At 52.9% G+C, this 18,422-nt stretch overlaps 1 protein-coding gene across 2 annotated transcripts; it reads right to left on the reverse strand.

Annotated features, from left to right (window-relative positions):
- Positions 1 to 692: 692 nt before the first annotated feature.
- Positions 693 to 18,232, reverse strand: LOC134525616 (cryptochrome-1-like). Of its 2 annotated transcripts, none has more exons than XM_063356622.1 (12): positions 18,045 to 18,232; positions 17,108 to 17,272; positions 13,292 to 13,726; positions 12,200 to 12,316; positions 10,336 to 10,483; positions 9,614 to 9,754; positions 8,601 to 8,771; positions 7,450 to 7,590; positions 6,809 to 6,960; positions 4,916 to 5,013; positions 4,247 to 4,357; positions 693 to 1,584 (listed from the first exon to the last, which is right to left on the reverse strand). In XM_063356622.1, exons 3-12 carry the CDS (start codon positions 13,702 to 13,704, stop codon positions 1,421 to 1,423), a joined length of 1,656 nt encoding a protein of 551 aa, XP_063212692.1. In that variant the 5' UTR covers positions 13,705 to 13,726; positions 17,108 to 17,272; positions 18,045 to 18,232; the 3' UTR covers positions 693 to 1,420. The 2 variants fall into 2 exon arrangements, with proteins under 2 accessions (XP_063212692.1, XP_063212691.1); XM_063356621.1 differs by having other exon boundaries at positions 13,292 to 13,769.
- Positions 18,233 to 18,422: the final 190 nt, after the last annotated feature.

Consider the following 18,422-nt stretch of genomic DNA (forward strand, 5'->3'; position numbering starts at 1 on the left):
CAAGAACCAGCTCTGCATTCCTGTGGCCACCTGCGCTGGGCTACAGCACTGCGAGCCGGGGGCAATAAATCCCCGTCAGCAGGAAGGAAAAACCCAATTAAAAAGACAATGGATGCCAGGAGGCTCCAGAGCAGCACTCATCATCCCCAAAGTAAGAAGCACTGCATTGGCCTTCGTCCCCTCATCAAGGGTTCAGTAACAGCCTCTCATCCTGGTCGTCCTTGCAAAGCATGAGGCTTCCTGAAGAGCTAACACGTTGAGTAACATCAGCACCTCCGGGAGCTCGATGCAGGCTTGGCACGGCAGGAGGCAACAACCAGCCTCTCGGATCCATCTGACAGTCCCTGCGGCGTTTGTATTTGTATCCTCGTGCCATTGTGCCCTCAACCTGGCAGGTCCTGCAGGTCACCAGCAGCGGTGGAAGGCGCTGTTAGGAGCAGTGTTTGGCCTCCTCCTGTTGCACTTGGGTCTTGTGCAGCTGCGGCGCCACGTCCACGGATGCTTCCAAAGGGAAGGAGTTTGGGAGCACCAGGTTGCTGCTGGAGTCGTCTTGCAGCCAGGTTTCCGTAGAGGACCGATGGAGGCCAACTGTGATAATAGATTGCTCTCCAGACCTTACATTTTTCCTGTCAGAAATCATTTTTATTTCTTTTAAAAACAAAAATAGTACCTACGGCAATTAAAAACCCCACTCCACCTCCCCCACCCTCACCAAAACCCCAACCATAACAAAGATCACTGACTAATCCAGCCTTGTAAAACTGCACAATGAGATGCTTCAACGGAAGGGTAACTTTTTACACGTGGTACATGACAGAAATAATACTTAGCCTACGGTTCTAGAGGAATTAGCCAAGAAGCAGAGTTAGGGTGAATGAAGCCGTACCTCAGCCCTAATTCAGTGAGAGATTTTGCAACGTTACCCTTAAAACGCATAAGGAATCTCATTTAAGTCATAAGAACTACAGACAACCTTACAAGGGGCTGGATTCTGCTGTCCCTCCCCAAACTGGGGACTGCAAGCACAAACTGTGAACTTAAAATCCCTAAATCGCTGTCTCTACAAGACAGGTAAAGCTTTTAACACTAACGTGTGAACACATTAATGTGCCTATATTCTTCCACTGACGTTTATCTGGCGTGTTGGAAAGACCGCTGTTTATCACTAAAGCTCTTTACACACATGCACGAACATCGAGCGGATTCGAACGATACTAAAGCACCACCTCTCGTCAAAAACAGTCACCTCTTGAATTTAGTCAACAGCTGGAACAGTTTGTAAACCGTTCACAGACGGGCCATTTCATTTGAAATAACTGCACTAACAAACGCATTCAAGATCCGACACTTTTCCTGGCGGTCAGTTCACAAACCAGAGGCACCACCTGCAGGGCAATGCCCTGAGTGCAGTTTGTGCAGTTCAGCTGCCCTCTGGCTCTCCCTTCTTGCCATTTTTTCGTTCCCGATGGGTACTCCCTGACGGGATCTCGGTTTGTTCTGCCATCCTGGCCACTTTTCCTTTTGATACGTTTTCTTCAGAGCGGTCACGCTTTACCTTCACTTCCATTGGGTCGTCTGTATCATCTGTGGCAAGAAGGAAAGAAGAATTAAGGTTTGCGAGTCCTTCTCCGACTTCAGTGCAACAGCCCGCAATGATGGTGGTGGCTGAAGCTACAAAGTACAGCAGAAAACGCTTCTATTTACAGGCAACAAGAACAGCGGTGGCAGTAGGGGACTCTGGTTCTCCGATTTTGGTTTTCCAGATCTCCATCAGCAATCACAACATTTACTGCCCTTGTGGCCAAGAAGGCCAATGGCGTCCTGGGGGGCATCAAGAAGAGTGTGGCCAGCAGGTGGAGGGAGGTCATCCTCCCCCTCTGCTCTGCTCTGCCCTGGGGAAGCCACAGCTGGAGCACTGGGGCCAGTTCTGGGCTCCCCGGTTCCAGAAGGACGGGGAACTGCTGGAGAGGGGACAGCAAAGGGCCACCAAGATGCTGAGGGGACTGGAACATCTCTCTGATGAAGAAAGGCTGAAGGATTTGGGTCTTGCAAAAGACGACTGAGGGGGACCTAATCAACGCTTATAAATACTGAAAGGGGGGGTGTCAGGAGGATGGGGCCAGGCTCTTCTCAGTGGTGCCCAGTGACAGGACAAGGGGTAACGGGCACAAACTTGACCACGGGAAGTTCCTTCTCAACATGAGGAGGAACTTCTTTGCTGTGAGGGTGGCAGAGCCCTGGCACAGGCTGCCCAGAGAGGTGGGGGAGTCTCCGTCTCTGGAGACATCCCAAACCCGCCTGGACGCGTTCCTGTGCCACCTGCTCTGGGTGACCCTGCTCTGGCAGGGGGTGGGACTGGGTGATCTCCAAAGGTCCCTTCCAACCCCTGCCATTCTGGATTCTGTGATTCTGTGTACCGCGGGGTTTGTGCAAGAACTGTCAGCATATATTCGTTATATCTGGAACCTCCTGGATACGTTAGTATGCACAGGATTGGGAACAATTAATTCCATCTGACCATGGGAATTGAGGCAGGAATACTTAAGACTCCCCTCAGTTGCTACATGTTGGATTTCTGTAATAGAGAGGCTGCTACGGCGCACTGTTAAATACAAAAGCATCACTTCACTGACAGTCCTGCAGAGGATTCCCCTGAGGCTAAGAGCTCAGCACAGGCCCTAGGATTTCAATTTTAAGAGCTCAGGTACCATAAGTGAAACATCTGCGTGACTGGAAATACCTAATTAATTCAGGCTCCCCCAAAGTTTGAGCGTTCCAGCCTTACCTGATAATTACCAGTTTGTTATACATATGCTTAACCTATTTAGAAAACAAGGTCAAACAGTAAATTTCTTAGAGCAATTGAGCTCCAAACGGCTTTTCACTCATTAGCGGTCAGTGGGAATCTCAAATCATTTTGCCACGGGGCATGGTAAAAAGGACAAACAACGATGCTCTGGCTCGCAAGAGGCGCGGGCAGAGCTGCAGAGATTTCTGCGCCTTGGAGATACACCTGGCTTCCCTGAGGGCTGGGGTGTCTCTTTGTGCAGACCTCCAGAAGGTAGAGAAGGTCTGCTTTTGGGCAGGCATTCCTCCAGCAGGCAGAAGCAAGCTCCCATCCTGCAAGGGCAGCCGGAAGGGAAGGGACACTGCTCAACGTCTGGTTTTCCCTCTTGGGACGCCATCTTAACAGTAACTAGAAAAGCAGCGCACGGTGTTGGGAACCAAGAGGAAAGAAGTTGGTAGTGTGGGATTGAGCGCACCCTCAGCAAGTTTGCTGACGACACCAAGCTGTGTGGAGCGGTCGACACACTGGAGGGAAGGGATGCCATCCAGAGGGACCTGGACAGGCTGGAGAGGTGGGCCCGTGCAAACCTCATGAAGTTCAACCAGGCCAAGTGCAAGGTCCTGCACCTGGGTCGTGGCAATCCCAGGCACAAATACAGGTTGGGCGGAGAACGGCTGGAGAGCAGCCCTGAGGAGAAGGACTTGGGGGTGCTGGTGGACAAGAAGCTCAACATGAGCTGGCAATGCGCGCTTGCAGCCCAGAAAGCCAACCGCATCCTGGGCTGCATCAAAAGAAGCGTGGCCAGCAGGGCGAGGGAGGTGATTCTGCCCCTCTGCTTCGCTCTGGTGAGACCCCACCTGGAGTACTGCGTGCAGCTCTGGAGCCCTCAGCACAAGAAGGACACAGAGCTGTTGGAGTTGGGCCAGAGGATGCCATGAAGATGATCAGAGGGCTGGAGCCCCTCTGCTATGAGGACAGGCTGAGAGAGTTGGGGGCTTCAGTCTGGAGAAGAGAAGGCTCCGGGGAGACCTTCCAGCCCCTTCCAGTCCCTAAAGGGCACCTACAGGAAGGATGGGGAGGGACTTTGGATCAGGGAGTGTAATGATAGGACAAGGGCGAATGATTTCAAACTGAAGGAGGGGAGATTAAGATGAGATACTGGGAAGAAATTCTTTGCTGTGAGGGTGGTGAGCCCCTGGCCCAGGTTGCCCAGAGAAGCTGTGGCTGCCCCATCCCTGGAGGGGTTCAAGGCCAGGTTGGACGGGGCTTGGAGCCACCTGGGCTGGTGGGAGGTGTCTCGGCCCAGGGCAGGGGGGTTGGAACTAGATGGGCTTTAAGGTCCCTTCCAACCCGAACCATTCTGTGATTCTACGAAATCAACACAAAACCAAAGCCCAAAGCCGGTGACAGCCTCTGCATCGCAGTCCACCAAACATCCAGCGCTGCAGCCCCTCTTACCTCTGGTGAGCTGGGCTGTTCTGGGCTGCTCCTCTCTCACCTGTCTCATCAGCTGCAGGTTGTGATCACTGGCTTCCTTGTGGTTCACCATGGGGAAGGGGTAATCGCGACCTGGTGGGACACAGAGACAGCAGCTTTTACAGAACTAATCAAGGACAATGCGCTGGATTTGCACCGGGGCAAACGCTGGCAGCCTTTCTTAAAATAAACGGCATCTAAAGTAGACGTAGATCTACGTAGATCTCATCTAAGTAGAGGCCCGCTCTTCAGAAGTGTCTGTTTCTCTCCATCAAAGAGTAAGAGCTCCCATTTGGCCACAAGTTTATAACAGGCTTCAAAGATGCATTAGAGCAAGTGTAAAAGCACAAGATGTTCCGATACTATTTAAAGACAGCTGAGCATCCCAGACAGATAAGTGCACAGGCAACAACTTACAGCGATACGACAGTTTTGGGACATGCAGTTGAGGCAAAAATACATACTCTGAGATTATTCTCCGGTAAAAAACTTGAAAGGAGAATTGACAGAAGGTAGACTGCTGGATTAATCCATTTTCAGAAGATAAATGCATGGCTTGTGTTGGAAGTGTGACGCTTCCAGCTCATGCATGTAATTATTTTGGACAGTTAGCAGCAGCAAAACCCTTAGCGAGGCATCCGAATGAATCACCTATGATACACCCCGCTTGCTTCTGCTCCTCTTCAGAGGCCGTCCAGGGCTCGTAGATGTACTTGGAGGGAAAGTTCTTTAGTATAGGCAAGTATTTCCTACAAAACAGGAATAATATGGGCTTTTATAACCCTGCAGATAAACACTCATACCTTTAAGAGAAGTGTAAACCAACCTACACCATGTTAATTCTTGGTGATTGTATTGATACAACAAGCCATGGAAAAGTTCTGATTCATTTTGCACCAAAAAAAAAAAACAAAACCAACTGGTTTATGTTCTGAAACTTCCATAGGGTGATATCTTCCAAAAGTTAATTTTATAGAAAAGCATAAAGGAGTTGATTTAAACATTACTTCGGTTTTGACTTTATCCAAAATATTTTGTGTTTTTAATATTTTCACTGACATTTCATCCTCAATTCTAGTAAATTTCAAAAACAAACTAATGAAAAAAAATCTAAAAAATTCCTACAGAATGGGAAAGTCATTTTCTGCCCCAGTCTGTCAGGTACGTCGGCACGGGCTTCCCCTCGACAAGAAGTTCAATCAGGCCAAGTGCAAGGTCCTGCACCTGGGTCATGGCAATCCCAGGCACAAATGCAGGCTGGGCGGAGAACGGCTGGAGAGCAGCCCTGAGGAGAGGACTTGGGGGTGTTGGTGGACAAGAAGCTCAACGTGAGCTGGCAATGCGTGCCTGCAGCCCAGAAAGCCAACCGCATCCTGGGCTGCATCAAAAGAAGCGTGGCCAGCAGGGCGAGGGAGGTGATTCTGCCCCTCTGCTTCGCTCTGGTGAGACCCCACCTGGAGCGCTGCATCCATCTCTGGAGTCCTCAGCACAAGAAGGACATGGACCTGTTGGAATGGGTCCAGCAGAGGGCCACAAAGATGATCAGAGGGCTGGAGCCCCTCTGCTGTGAGGACAGGCTGAGAGAGTTGGGGGGTTCAGTCTGGGGAAGAGAAGGCTCCGGGGAGACCTTCCAGCCCCTTCCAGTCCCTAAAGGGGGCCTACAGGAAGGATGGGGAGGGACTTTGGATCAGGGAGTGTAATGATAGGACAAGGGCGAATGATTTCAAACTGAAGAAGGGGAGATTTAGATGAGATACTGGGAAGAAATTCTTTGCTGTGAGGGTGTCGAGCCCCTGGCCCAGGTTGCCCAGAGAAGCTGTGGCTGCCCCATCCCTGGAGGGGTTCAAGGCCAGGTTGGACAGGGCTTGGAGCAACCTGGGCTGGTGGGAGGTGTCCCTGCCCAGGGCAGGGGGGTTGGAACGAGATGATCTTTAAGGTCCCTCCCAACCCGAACCATTCTATGATTCTGTAAGACACACAGCGAGCCAGGATGCGAGGAAGAGGAGGAGTGGGGAAGTGGAGTTGTTTGCTCAGACATCAACACAGCCTGCTCCAACTGCAGTCAGCGGCAAAATCACCCACTGCTTGCGAGGACGCCTGTCAGTACCTCATCTAGAGAGAAGGAAACTGGGACTTTGAAGCCAAGAGGACTCACTCAGAGTGGGAAATAAAACTGAAGTGTCTGAAATGAATCAACCCGCCTACAAAACCAAGAAACACTGCACTGACTGGAGTAGAGGGAGCTGTGGGAAGTTTTACTCAAGTCCTTTCGAAAGAGGAGTCAGCCTAGTGATGGAACACAGTGCTGGAGCCGACAGCTGCTCACAAATCAGTCCACAGCCCTGCTCACTCACCACCTCTGCAACCACGGGCATGTCTCTTTGCTTCTCTGTGCCTCAGCTTCCTTATGTGTTAAACAAAATAATTGCTAGCAGCCCTGTTTCACGGGGGTTTATGTTTCAAACAGACCGAGTTCACCAGCTCCTGCTGTAGGAGGAGCCAGGGAAGCGGTAACGGAGCAGACGGTGCCGCGCGTGGCCCTACCTGATGTACTGCCCCTCGGGGTCCGTGCGCTTCCCAAAGCGGACGGGGCAGAAAATCCGCGTGTACTGGTGGAAGAACGCGCTGGCTGACAGCCACATCCAGTTCCCTGCGTTGATGCTGTAGTCGGCGTCTAAAAGCAGCTCTTCAAACACCTGCGCTTGAATGGGATGGGAACAGAAAGAAAGAAACACCCCTGAGCTGGCTGCCTTCGTAGCAAAAAAAAAAAAAAACAACCAGACAGGCTGGGAGACAAAGGGTGAAGCTTGGCACTGTGCTCGTCCGGGCTACCCTTCTCACAGGGCAGAGGGAAGGCTCTCCAGCAGGACAGTTTGCCAGAAGGAAGCCAGAGCAGGACCCAGTGACAGAGCAACCCAAAGCCCAAAGGTCTGCCTTTGAGGCCTGCTGCAGGCTGAGCAGGTCTCCAATATCCGAAATCATCAACCCTTGGGGATGGGAACGACATCTCACCGCTGCGTCGCAGTGCAGCAGGGCTCACACTCGAGCGAGAGACCACGCGATCTCTAGCGAGGCTCAGTATCGAAGCGCTGCTCTACAGAACCACCTCCCGCTGCCAGGCCCCCGCTCCGCGGGGGTTTCTCAAGGTCAGCCAGAACACAGAAAACCAAAACGTGAAAGTGAACCTTCATTCCCTCTTCCCAGCTGATCCAAAGGTCCCCTCGCGTCAGGAAGCAGGCAACGGCGTGCCGAGCAAGGTGATGGATCCAGCCTTCCTGGCGCAGCTGGGTCATAATTGCATCGATCCACGGGAACCCCGTCTGTGCCTGCAGCAGAAAATAAAAATAAGCCTTCCCGCATGAAACTTCTTTCACAGAATCACAGAATGGCCGGGGTTGGAAGGGACCTCTGGGGATCACCCAGTCCCACCCCCTGCCAGAGCAGGGTCACCCAGAGCAGGTGGCACAGGAACGCGTCCAGGCGGGGTTGGGATGTCTCCAGAGACGGAGACTCCCCCACCTCTCTGGGCAGCCTGTGCCAGGGCTCTGCCACCCTCAGGGTGAAGAAGTTCCTCCTCATGTTGAGATGGAACTTCCCATGGGCAAGTTTGTGCCCGTTGCCCCTTGTCCTGTCCCCGGGCACCACTGAGAAGAGCCTGGCCCCATCCTCCTGACACCCCCCCTTTCAGTATTTATCAGCATTGATAAGATCCCCCCTCGGTTGTCTTTTTTCCAGACTGAAGAGACCCAAATCCCTCAGCCTTTCTTCATCAGAGAGATGTTCCAGTCCCCTCAGCATCTTGGTAGCCCTTTGCTGTCCCCTCTCCAGCAGTTCCCCGTCCTTCTGGAACCAAGGAGCCCAGAACTGGCCCCAGTGCTCCAGCTGTGGCCTCCCCAGGGCAGAGCCGACGGGGAGGATGAACCTCCCTCCACCTGCTGGCCACACTCTTCTTGATGCCCCCAGGATGCCATTGGCCTTCTTGGCCACCAGAGCACATCGCTGGCTCATGGGCACCCTGTTGTCCACCAGGACTCCCAGGTCCCTTTCCACAACGCTGCTCTCCAGCAGGTCACCCCCAACCTGTCCTGGTGCAGGGGGTTATTCCTCCCCAGGTGCAGCACCCGACACTTGCCCTGGTTGAATTTCATAAGGTTTCTCTCCGCCCAACTCTCCAGCCTGGCCAGGTCTCTCTGGATGGTGGCACGGCCTTCTGCTGTGTCAGCCACCCCTCCCAGGGCTGTAGGCCCCACCTCAAACAGACAGCAGGGAACAATCCCAGAGCAACAGGAAAAACTCTAAACTCAAATGCAGCAGTTGTGGCAATGCATCCTCTTACTGTTTTCCACTTGTGGAGCCTCTCTGCGTCCTCATACCAACTGATCTGAAGGCAGATGGGGTTCCCAGCCATTCTGGTGAAGTTTGGTGTTGCTGATGCCACCGTGTAGAAGAATTCTCTCCATAGAAGCTGCCCTTGGAGTGACACTGGGGGCAGAGAGTGATGCTTGGCCTGCAAAGGACACGAGGTGAACGTTTCGGTTCATACGCACTGTTGCAGTCTCACTTGTTTTTTGACCGTCAGGCCCATAAAGTAAAGATTCATCTAACTACACTACTGGCTTCATGGCATTTTACCACGAAAGCCAAAGAAATCAAAGCTCTGAAGCAATGCTGTACGCCCAAAAGCAAAGCCGAACTCTGTCAGACATCAGCGTCACCTCAAACGTTCTCCATCTGCCTTCCAAAATGGTGTCACGCTGGGACTTCTTAAACCAAACGTGTTTATGAACATATTAACTGCTCGGCTAGCTGAGTTCAGGTGGCTCAGCCACCTCTCAAGAGATAAGACGGAGGTTCAGGGAGACCTTGCTCTTCTTGGCTTGGTTTCAACCACACTTTTTAAGAGTCAAACAAGTTTTCAGAAGCCGGCTTTGGCTTATGCTGTAGTTAAAACTCGTCTAAGATGAAAATAGATGCTTTCTGAAAACAAGACTGCTTGAACAGGCTAAACTGATCAAAAACTTCACTTCGACACCAGGCAGACGCCTTGAACTCCTTGAATTTTAGGGAGGTTTTCCTGGGCTTTCCTGCAACTTCCAGGTCTCACTGCTCCCTATTTATTGTATTTCTAAGACTTGATCGGGAAAAGCTGTATACGTTCCCCGGTGTTTCACACAACATAGAAAGCCACTCACAGATTTCACAAGATGCTGTGAGAAGACATTAGCAAAGTAACATTTTTCTGATACACCAGGTCTCTCCCAAGATGATCCGAGTGTTAAATCCTAGCCTCACATGCCAGACGCGTGAGAGTTCTGGATTTGCTTAACCACGACCAATTATTTTTCTTACCTGAGCGTAGATGTTTGACAACCTATAAAAAAAGGTGCGAACTGACAGGCAGCCCATACTGAAATACGGGCTCAGGCCCGTGGTGCTTGGAAGCAGCGAATTTGGGACTGTTCTCGGTTTAGTAAAACTGGCCACCCAACCCTAGAATGAAAACATAAATCCAGGTTCAGGCAGAACACGGTGACAAACGTCCAGCTAACGAAAGAGAGGGAAAAAAACCCTCTTGGCAATTGGCTTCTACATCACCATGTCCCACAGGGAAAATACTCCCACCGCCCATCCACCCACAAATGCCACCATCAAGGACAACATCATCTTGAGACCAGGCCGCCATCTTCCCCCAAGATTTCCAAATACATAGACCACCTCCAAGCCCAAGGTCAAGGCCACGTCCCACCCATTGGTGCTGTGAAGCTCTGCCCTCCCCAGAGAGCCGGGGGATTCTGTAAACCAGGGAACTGCTCTCTTGGTCCAAGAGCACCACATTGAAGATCTTTTCCACTTTACGAAATTGGGAGCGGGTAAAGCATCCGCGTAAAAGTGGCCGGCACCAAGGCAGGCTCGGCTGCCAGGAGCTGAACCCCAGTGGGGAAAAACACAGCTGGAGCTGGAACAGGCTGAGCAGCTTCTCGAGGTCCAGACACAACCAGACATTAAAGGAGGACACTAACCTCAGCCCACCTCGAGCCACCAGCATCACCCATGTAAAAATCAAGGCTGACCTGGTCAGTCAAGTGTTGCTCCAGGCGCTGTAGCCCTTCGGTCTCCCCTCCTCTCCAGGGGGAAAGGCTCTCCGGAGGGATCTTCAAATCCACGGGGAGAGGCACCCTGTAACCCTCAGCCAGGCCTGGGTCAGGGGGCCTACATCTCCTAATGTGAGAGAGAGGCCTCTTTCAAAGGGGGAACCGGACCCAGAAGAGGGAGGAAGACCCCCGCCCATTGCACAGGCCAAGATCTCCTCTGTCGTGGCACAGCCAGAGCACAGGGGGAACCAAAGCACAGCCAGAACCCCCAGGCTGCACTCTCCCTGGGGAAGAAAGAGCTCGTCCTGCAATCGCTCCGGGTAATTCTAGCCTGAATTGGGGGAAGAGGCACGGACCCACCAAATTACAGCGGTCAGAGCAGTCGCTGCAGCCCCCCCAGCTCAGACGTCCCTCTCGCTTCCCATCCCCTACTCGGAGGCGCCTCCTCTCCTTCCCCCAGCTGCCTCATCCATCCCGGGGAGGGAGCCAAGAGCCTCCTCAGACTCTAAACGGGGCACTGCTGCTGCCTCCACCGCTCCAGCTCCCGTGCCTCTGGGGAAAGGTCGCTCTGAGACAGGTTTTGTAAGGGAGGAGGCAGAATAGCCCCCTGGGCCACCTCCCAGCCAAGGTGGGGGCTCCCCGAGCCCACGCCTCTGAGCAGCCCCCCCCCATCTCCTCTGCAGCCTCAGCTGCTGAGGCTTCCCCAAGGTCTCTGCCCCCTGCGAGGCTGGAACAGCACCAAGGTATGTTTTTTCCCCCCCCTGTAAAACACAGAGGAGGTTCAGGGAAACGTCAGTGGTATGCAGGCTTCTCAAAAACCACGGATGAACTCAAGAGATCAAGAGAGATCTTTCTGCTTACCTGGAAAAACTGAGCTCAGCTCTGTTGCAGACACCTACAGAAGAAGGGGCCAGTGCAGCTCTCAGAGCATAACAGAGGCCTGCTGGGAAGCATGTCAACCACTTATCTTTCATCATCATTAATTTGAAAAGTGTAAAGAAACAAATTAGGGGGGAAAAAAAAGAAAAAAAAAACAAAAAAAAAAAACAAAACAAAACAAAAAAAAACAGTGCAAGAAAAAAATATAGGAACTGATCTATCCCAGTACTTACATGGGTCTTATAATGGGATTATCCGAGGACAAAATTCAGGAATTAATGGGATTCCCGCAAGATGGGAAAACCCAAGCCTGGGTTACGGACACCGAGCTGAGGCCACGCAGGAGGCGCCTGGCACAGAAGCCCCAAGGATCTGCAGTCCCATCCCCAGCGGCCACCTCTCTCCTACCCCAGCCTTACCTCCCTTCGGATCACTGACCTCTCCTCATGCAGAGCTAATCATAAGACATCCTTGACTCTGAGCTTCTTCTCAACTCCCGGGAGACATGAGCTCCGTCCCTCCTTCCCACACAGCAGAGGGGAGGAGAGAAGAGATTTAAAGCCAGAAGGGAACAGTATGATTATTCCACCAAACTTCCTGCATAAAAAAACCTATAGTGGTTCATCCAATTCCTGCCCTACATCTCAATTTGAGAGGAACCTAGAACATGCCTTTGAGAAAGAGACTTGTCATTCCTTAGTGATTCCTCTGTTAAACTTTTACATATCTTAAAAGTTTGTCTCGATGTGCCTTGCAAGTTTGAAGTCTTTGGACTGTGCCACCTCTCATCTGCTCTCCCCTCCCAACAGCAGAGTCACATCCCCTGTAAATAAAAGCAATAACCCTCCGTGCATAGACATAATGCAACGTAACAGCCGAAACACCCCATCAGCGTTTGGCCCTGGCTCTTTTTTGGGGCAGAGAAAAGGAACCTGCAGTTCCCTGCTGGCTAGCTGGTACTTACTGGAAGTCTTCAGCGGTGAGGTTTCGGACAGGCACCTCAGGGTCGCCGAGCAGAGAGAGAATGTGAAGGAACCTCTTGTACGTTAACGGGGGAGTGCCACCGTTCAGGTCCAAAATCCTAAATAAAACAAGATCATTTTTCAACATAATGTAAAGCAAGAAGGAAGCTGGAGCTGCCAGTGGATAGGAAGGTGACAGCAGAGGCTGGAAAAGCCCCGTTTTGTGCAACTGGATGTGGAAATTACAGATTTGACAAGTAAAACTTCCCTGAGTGAACACACATCCGTCCCGAGAGGAGACTCTCAAAACCCGAGACAACAAAACTGGGACTGGGATGCCAACGATGGCTTCAACTGGGCGGCTCTGCAGAGCCAGACATCGCCAGGACTGCCCAGAGGAAGGTGCAGGACACCTCTGGGGCTGCCAGAGGGAGACCGATCACAAAAAACAGCTTCAGGGCACTAAAAGATTCTTTTATATGAGCAATGACCTGTGCAAACAGACAGCTTGAATTCAAGATGGCAAGTTATCCATTAATTTATGTAAATTAGGGGCTTCCCAGGACTGTACTGTTAAGGCTGTTTTAGCTACTACTGATTACCACCCCCTTATTATTAATTTCAATATCTTCAGTCATTCAGCCCTGAATACCAGCTTGGATCCAAGTGTATCTAGACACCAGTGAAAGTCCATTAGAAAGATTAAAAAAAAAAATCTGGCAAAAAAATTATATAGAAGTCCTATTAAATGCGTTCAATAATTTATTCCACTCTGTTTAAAAGAGCAGCTATTGTACGTTTTGAAGTGAATTAAACTGCCCAAAGGGAAAAAAATTAACAAGCTCTTTAGGCTCAGATCACAGCCCAAGATCCTAACGCCTGTGCAACCCTCCAAAATCTCTTCTGCTACTTCCAGCAGACCAACACAGGAAAAAATCTCCAGCAAACAGAGCTATGTCCATCTCAGATAGCCCAATTTTCTCAAAAGGAACACATTAGGATCTGGAAGGACCAAGATACTTGGCCTGATGCTTGCTAAATCTAAAATAAACCTTCCTGGAGACACCTCACTGGTCTTTGGGGTAATCACATACCGTTTGGTATCGTAAAGACTGTGGCCCACCAGAGAAAGCACCTCAAACCCCAGCTCTTCTCCCAGACATCGTATCTTGGCCTCCATCTCCTTGTAAAACGGTTCCATCTCCGCATCCAGAGTCACTTGTGTGATATTCCACTTCTGGATGTGATCCCGAAGAACGGACTCGTACTCTCCTTGAATAACCAGCAAGCAAGAGCCCAGCTGACACAAGTTCTTCTGGAGATCCTCCAGGGACTGCAGCAGAAAATGCCACCGCAGGGCCCCTATGTGCATCACGGACGTCATGAACTTTCTGTCCAGGATGTAGACGGGGTAGAGGACCTCCGAGGACTCCAGCGCGGCCAGCAGTGTTGGGTTGTCATGAAGCCGAAGTCCCTTTCGGAAAAGATGAATGGTGCGATGCGGCATCCTGGCTCTTCTTACCAGAGCTCTGAGAGAGGAAGGGAACCGTTGGCTTTGGGGATACACAATCCCTGTTAAAGAACAAGGTCAATTAGCAATTAGAAACGGAGCTGCAAACAGCCCCCAGGTCTTTTTACTGCCAATCTCTTCTGCTTTTTGGTAAATTTTTGTCAGTGAGAAAAGCAGAAGCAGGACCAAACCGCTCTTCTCAGGCTCCTCTGCCAGGTCCCACCATCCAGCAGCTGTATCACTACCCTGCTCCACAGAGAACGGCCTCTTCCCCAAAGGAGTCACGCAAGTCCTTAAGTTAAATCCCTAAATTAAATTACATCCCAACAGTGCTCACCAGCAGGAAGGAATCAAAACAGATGAGAGCTGCCAGAGGTCCATTTACTGCAGAAACACTTTACCACCCCATCAGCAAACCCTCCGTAAGTCAACAGCGAGAAGATGACGGAGGGAGCTCTGTCTCTGTTTGCCCGCAGCAGGCTGCGGGGAGAACAGCTCATCGGAGACCTGACCCGGCCCTCGCTCGGGCACTGAAAAGCCTTTTCTGGATTTCAGCAGGAGCCATCTGAAAGACACGGCGTGTTTCCTCACGAACAGACTGTTAAGGCTGCCAGGTGAAACAAGGCATCATGCTTTGAGAAACCCATAACAATTTATTGTCGTTTAGACAATTATTCTATCACCCGATGGCCCCTCCCCACCCTGGAAGGGGAATTGGGGGAAAAAAAGGAAACACAAAGGTTGAAATATAAATAGATTTAATAGGATAAGACTAAATAATTAACATTAGTAATACTAAAGAACCAGTATTGATCCTGATACCAATATAAAATACACGAGGACTGTACTCAGACCATTCCATCAGCAGGAGCCGTGCGCTCCCCGCAGGGACAGCCGATGCGGGACCCTGTGAGCGCTGTGGCTTCGGGAAGAAGGGAAGGGCTCCGGGCTCCGACACCGGGGCGAGGAGTGCTCAGGATGGCAGCCATCAGGGGGGAGAGAGGGAACTCCTCAGCAAACTTTCTAATTTCTATTGAATGTGCCATTCATGGTATGAAATAACCCCATTGGCAGCTTGGGTCGAGTGCCCGGGTCTCGCTCCTCCTCGTCCCCACACCTGGTGAGCTGAAAAACACTGAAGCCTTGAATCGCACGTAGCCTAGCAAACATTTTCATGAATTCAGACACCAGGGCCTTCTAAAAGTGCAGCGTTCCCAAGCATTAAAGAGAAATTTTTCCTGTGTCGCCCAAACCAGGACACAAGGGAAAGCAAAGCACAGCCCAACCAACACCGAAACAGGAGCATAATATCTCAATCCATCAGTTTGCCGTAGTTTTTATCCACCTTTCCTAATGCCAGGAGACCTCGTGGTGCTTCCAGGCATCAGGAGAAAAACCCTTCTCTCTCCATAGCAGAGCCGGGTGGTGATAACTGCAGAAAACTAATCTTTTTCTAAAATGGGGCTGCTGTACGGATTAGCACACATTAATTTGACGGGCAGGAGGCCGGATCTTGGCTCTCCGTCTGGGGTAGCTCGGGGAAGAGCCTGAGAAGCTGCCCCACAGCTGCTGGTTGCTCTGCTCACAGGGGACGGACCCAGCAGACGGCAGCAAACAGAAAGGACGAGCCCAGCTGCCACCTTGTGTTTGTACCAAACCCAGCGACGTCTCCCCACCTCGTCCTCTCCCACGGCGAAGGGGGGAAGCTCAACACCCACCTCCAACCCGGGTCCACACCCGCGTCCGATTCAAGCGTTACCACCCAGAGAAGTATTAAGAGATTAGGGATTAGCAAAGAACCAAACAACAATCTCTCATCCAGTTCAGCTCTTCCAGCCAAACTGCTCCGCTCACACCCTCCCAAATGGCTGCAAGAGGTGATCCGGCCCCTTGTCCCCGCACGACCCACAATCAACAGCTTTTATTATCAAAAAAGATAATTTTCCTTGACCTGTCCCCAAAAACGCTCATCAGCGTCACCAAGACAAACCCAGCTGCGCTCCCAGGCTGTGACACAGCCCGTCGCAACCCCCTGATAAGTGAACCCGGCAAATTCACGGCAAAAAGCGCAGGGTTTGGGGCTTTGCGGGGTGCTCTGCCTCGCGGCCCGGCTCCGGCACCGCCCTGCCCGCACCTCCCAGGAGAACAGGAAAAACAAGGCGACTCTCCTGCTGCTCTGGGGAGCACCCAGATGGCACTTTGGGGTAAAAAAAAAAAACATGCAAAGGGTGCTGGATGAGCCCCCTGCATCCTGTGGCGGGAGCACAGGACCAGCCTGCACCAGCCGGCCTCACCGAGGGGCTGCCCTGAGCCCAGGGCTCCGAGGCCCCACATGGCCTTTGGGGCCATCCCAAGCTCTGCGGCCCCACAGTCTGCAGGGCCACCCCAAATCCAGGGCCCCATAAAGCCCACAGGGTCACCCCAAAGCCAGTGCCCCACAGCCCCAGGCAGCCTGTGGAGCCTCACAGCCCCACACAGCCTCGAGGACTGGTCTGAGCCCAGGGCTGGGCAGCCTGGGGGGGGTCTTCTCATACAGCCTTTGAGTACTCCGCCATCTCAGGACACAACCTATGGGGCCCTACACCCCCACACAGCCTATGGGGCCACCCTGAGCCCAATGCCCCATACAGCTTGTGGGGCAGCACCAAACTTGGGGTCCCACATAGTCCATGGGGCCAGCCAAAGCCTGGGGGCTCCCAGCCCATGGGATGGCCCCAAGCCCAGGGTGTCCCAGCGGGGGTCCAACCCAGACCTTCCAGCGGTGCCATCCCCTGCAGGGCCAGTGGGGCACAGCCGTGGGGAGCGGGGACACACCAGGGCAGGGACTGGGAGCAGGGCAGGGGGACACCAGGCCAGGGCTAGAAGGGAAGAGGGTTAGGGGTAGCTCTGGGGATCCCAGCGCAGGGGACTGGGGGAATCGGAGCTGGCGGGGAGCAGGGGTTCCATTAAAAGGGACTGGGGCACGCTGGGGAGCAGCTGAGCCCAGAGCCAAGGGGGTGTCAGCGCTGGGTGGGGAGCTGGGACTCACCAATGGGTGGGAAGGACGGGTGGTGTCGGAAAGGAGGTGGTGGCTCAACACCAAGGGACGGCACCCTCAGATGCTCCAGCCCCGCCAGGAGGAAGGGGAAGATCCTCTGGGGTGGGGGAAGGGAGAGCAGGCACCGTCTGTTGGCAGATGTTGTATTAGGATTTATCTTCAAAGTCTCCATGAATGGGTGGCTTGAGCCCGTTCCCCCAGCAAGGCCGGACAGGCGCCCTGCCACCTCTGTGCCACGTCTGCTCATCAAAAATCAACCAGCGCGGGCAGAAAATACCCCTCGCACCTGCTGCATCCCCACCCTTGGGGAGAGGTACAAGACAGAAAGCAGGGAAACCCCCAAATCAGCCAACAGGGCCTTACCTCAAGGGTTTACCTGGCTGATGCACTGGGATCTTTACACGTTACCCCGAGAAGAGGATGCCAGGCAAGCGCCGATCATGGCTCTGCCACCAGAAAGCATTTCTCTCTGCGGGCAGAGATGTGCTGGAGGGATGCGGCCGTCGTCAGAGCGTCACCATCCTGTTCCTACAAGCATTGGGAAATCAGTCGCCCGGGTTTAAACACTCCTAAATAGCGTAAATCCACGCATCGAGGTGGATTCCGCACCAAGGACGGTTTGAGCGATGTGAGGTTTTGTGTAATTCCTGCGCGCGGAGGAGGGCGGACGGGGCAAGACGGGGCACGCAGGGGCTGAGGAACGCGCAGGGAAGGGAAACTTTTAACAGTTTAATTTCCTCTGCGGGCACTCTCGATTGTCCAGTTAAGTCAAACCACGGATATTCTCCTTGACTATAAGCCTGGCTGCTTAGGAAGCGACAGTAATGCAATTATAAAGCTTTAAATACACCTGTCAGCCAGCTGGAAAAAGCAGCCTCGCGACTGCCCTCTGAAACTGCAGCCTGGGCTTTTGAAGCAGAATAATTATCACCATCAAGTTGCTTAATGGTATTCAGACTTGACAGGCTGGAGAACAATTCCTCAATTAGGATTTAAGAAGAACCCCAGTCTTTTGGATTAATTTGGTTACATTATCCCAGCCTGCGCATCGAGCCGGACCTGAGGCTGCTGTCAGCCCAACACCTCCGCCTTATTTCCTCTTGTTCTGGTAGCTTAGGTGATAAATATATAGCACTTGATACAAGAAAATGACATTTTAAGTCGCACCAGGAATAGGGACCCAAAACCACCCGCCTGAAGGAGCTTGGCCGGCGCTTCCCCAGCAGGGGAGCCCGTGTGGGGTCCTCAGGCGGGCGGGGGGTGAGCGGCCCGGCCCCCAAAGCCCGCGCTCCGCCTTTACCTCCTTCCCCGCGGCCCGTGGTTCCTCCCGGAGGCCGGCGCCCAGCCCCTGGCCTCGCCATGCCCCGTTACACAACGCCGGCCAGGGGCGGAGAGGCGGGGCCGGGCCATGGGGCCGGGCCCGCCTCAGGCCCCGCTCCCCCGCCGTCCTGTCAGCGCCCGCGGCTCGCCCCGCACTGCGCAAGCCACGCCCACATAGCGGAGTTTTATTCAGGGGGCGGGGCTTGTGCTCCCGCCCGCCGGCCTGGTCCAATGGCAGCGCTCCTTCCTTTCGAATTCGAAGAGCCGCCGCCGAGGGGGCGGGGCTGGACGGTGTCCAATCAGCGCCGGTGTAGCGGGCCGTGGGGCGGGGCTGCCTGCGAGGCGTCGCCCCCCGTTG

The sequence above is a fragment of the Chroicocephalus ridibundus genome, chromosome 20 (genome assembly GCF_963924245.1).
Source record: "Chroicocephalus ridibundus chromosome 20, bChrRid1.1, whole genome shotgun sequence".
Lineage (NCBI taxonomy): Eukaryota > Metazoa > Chordata > Aves > Charadriiformes > Laridae > Chroicocephalus > Chroicocephalus ridibundus.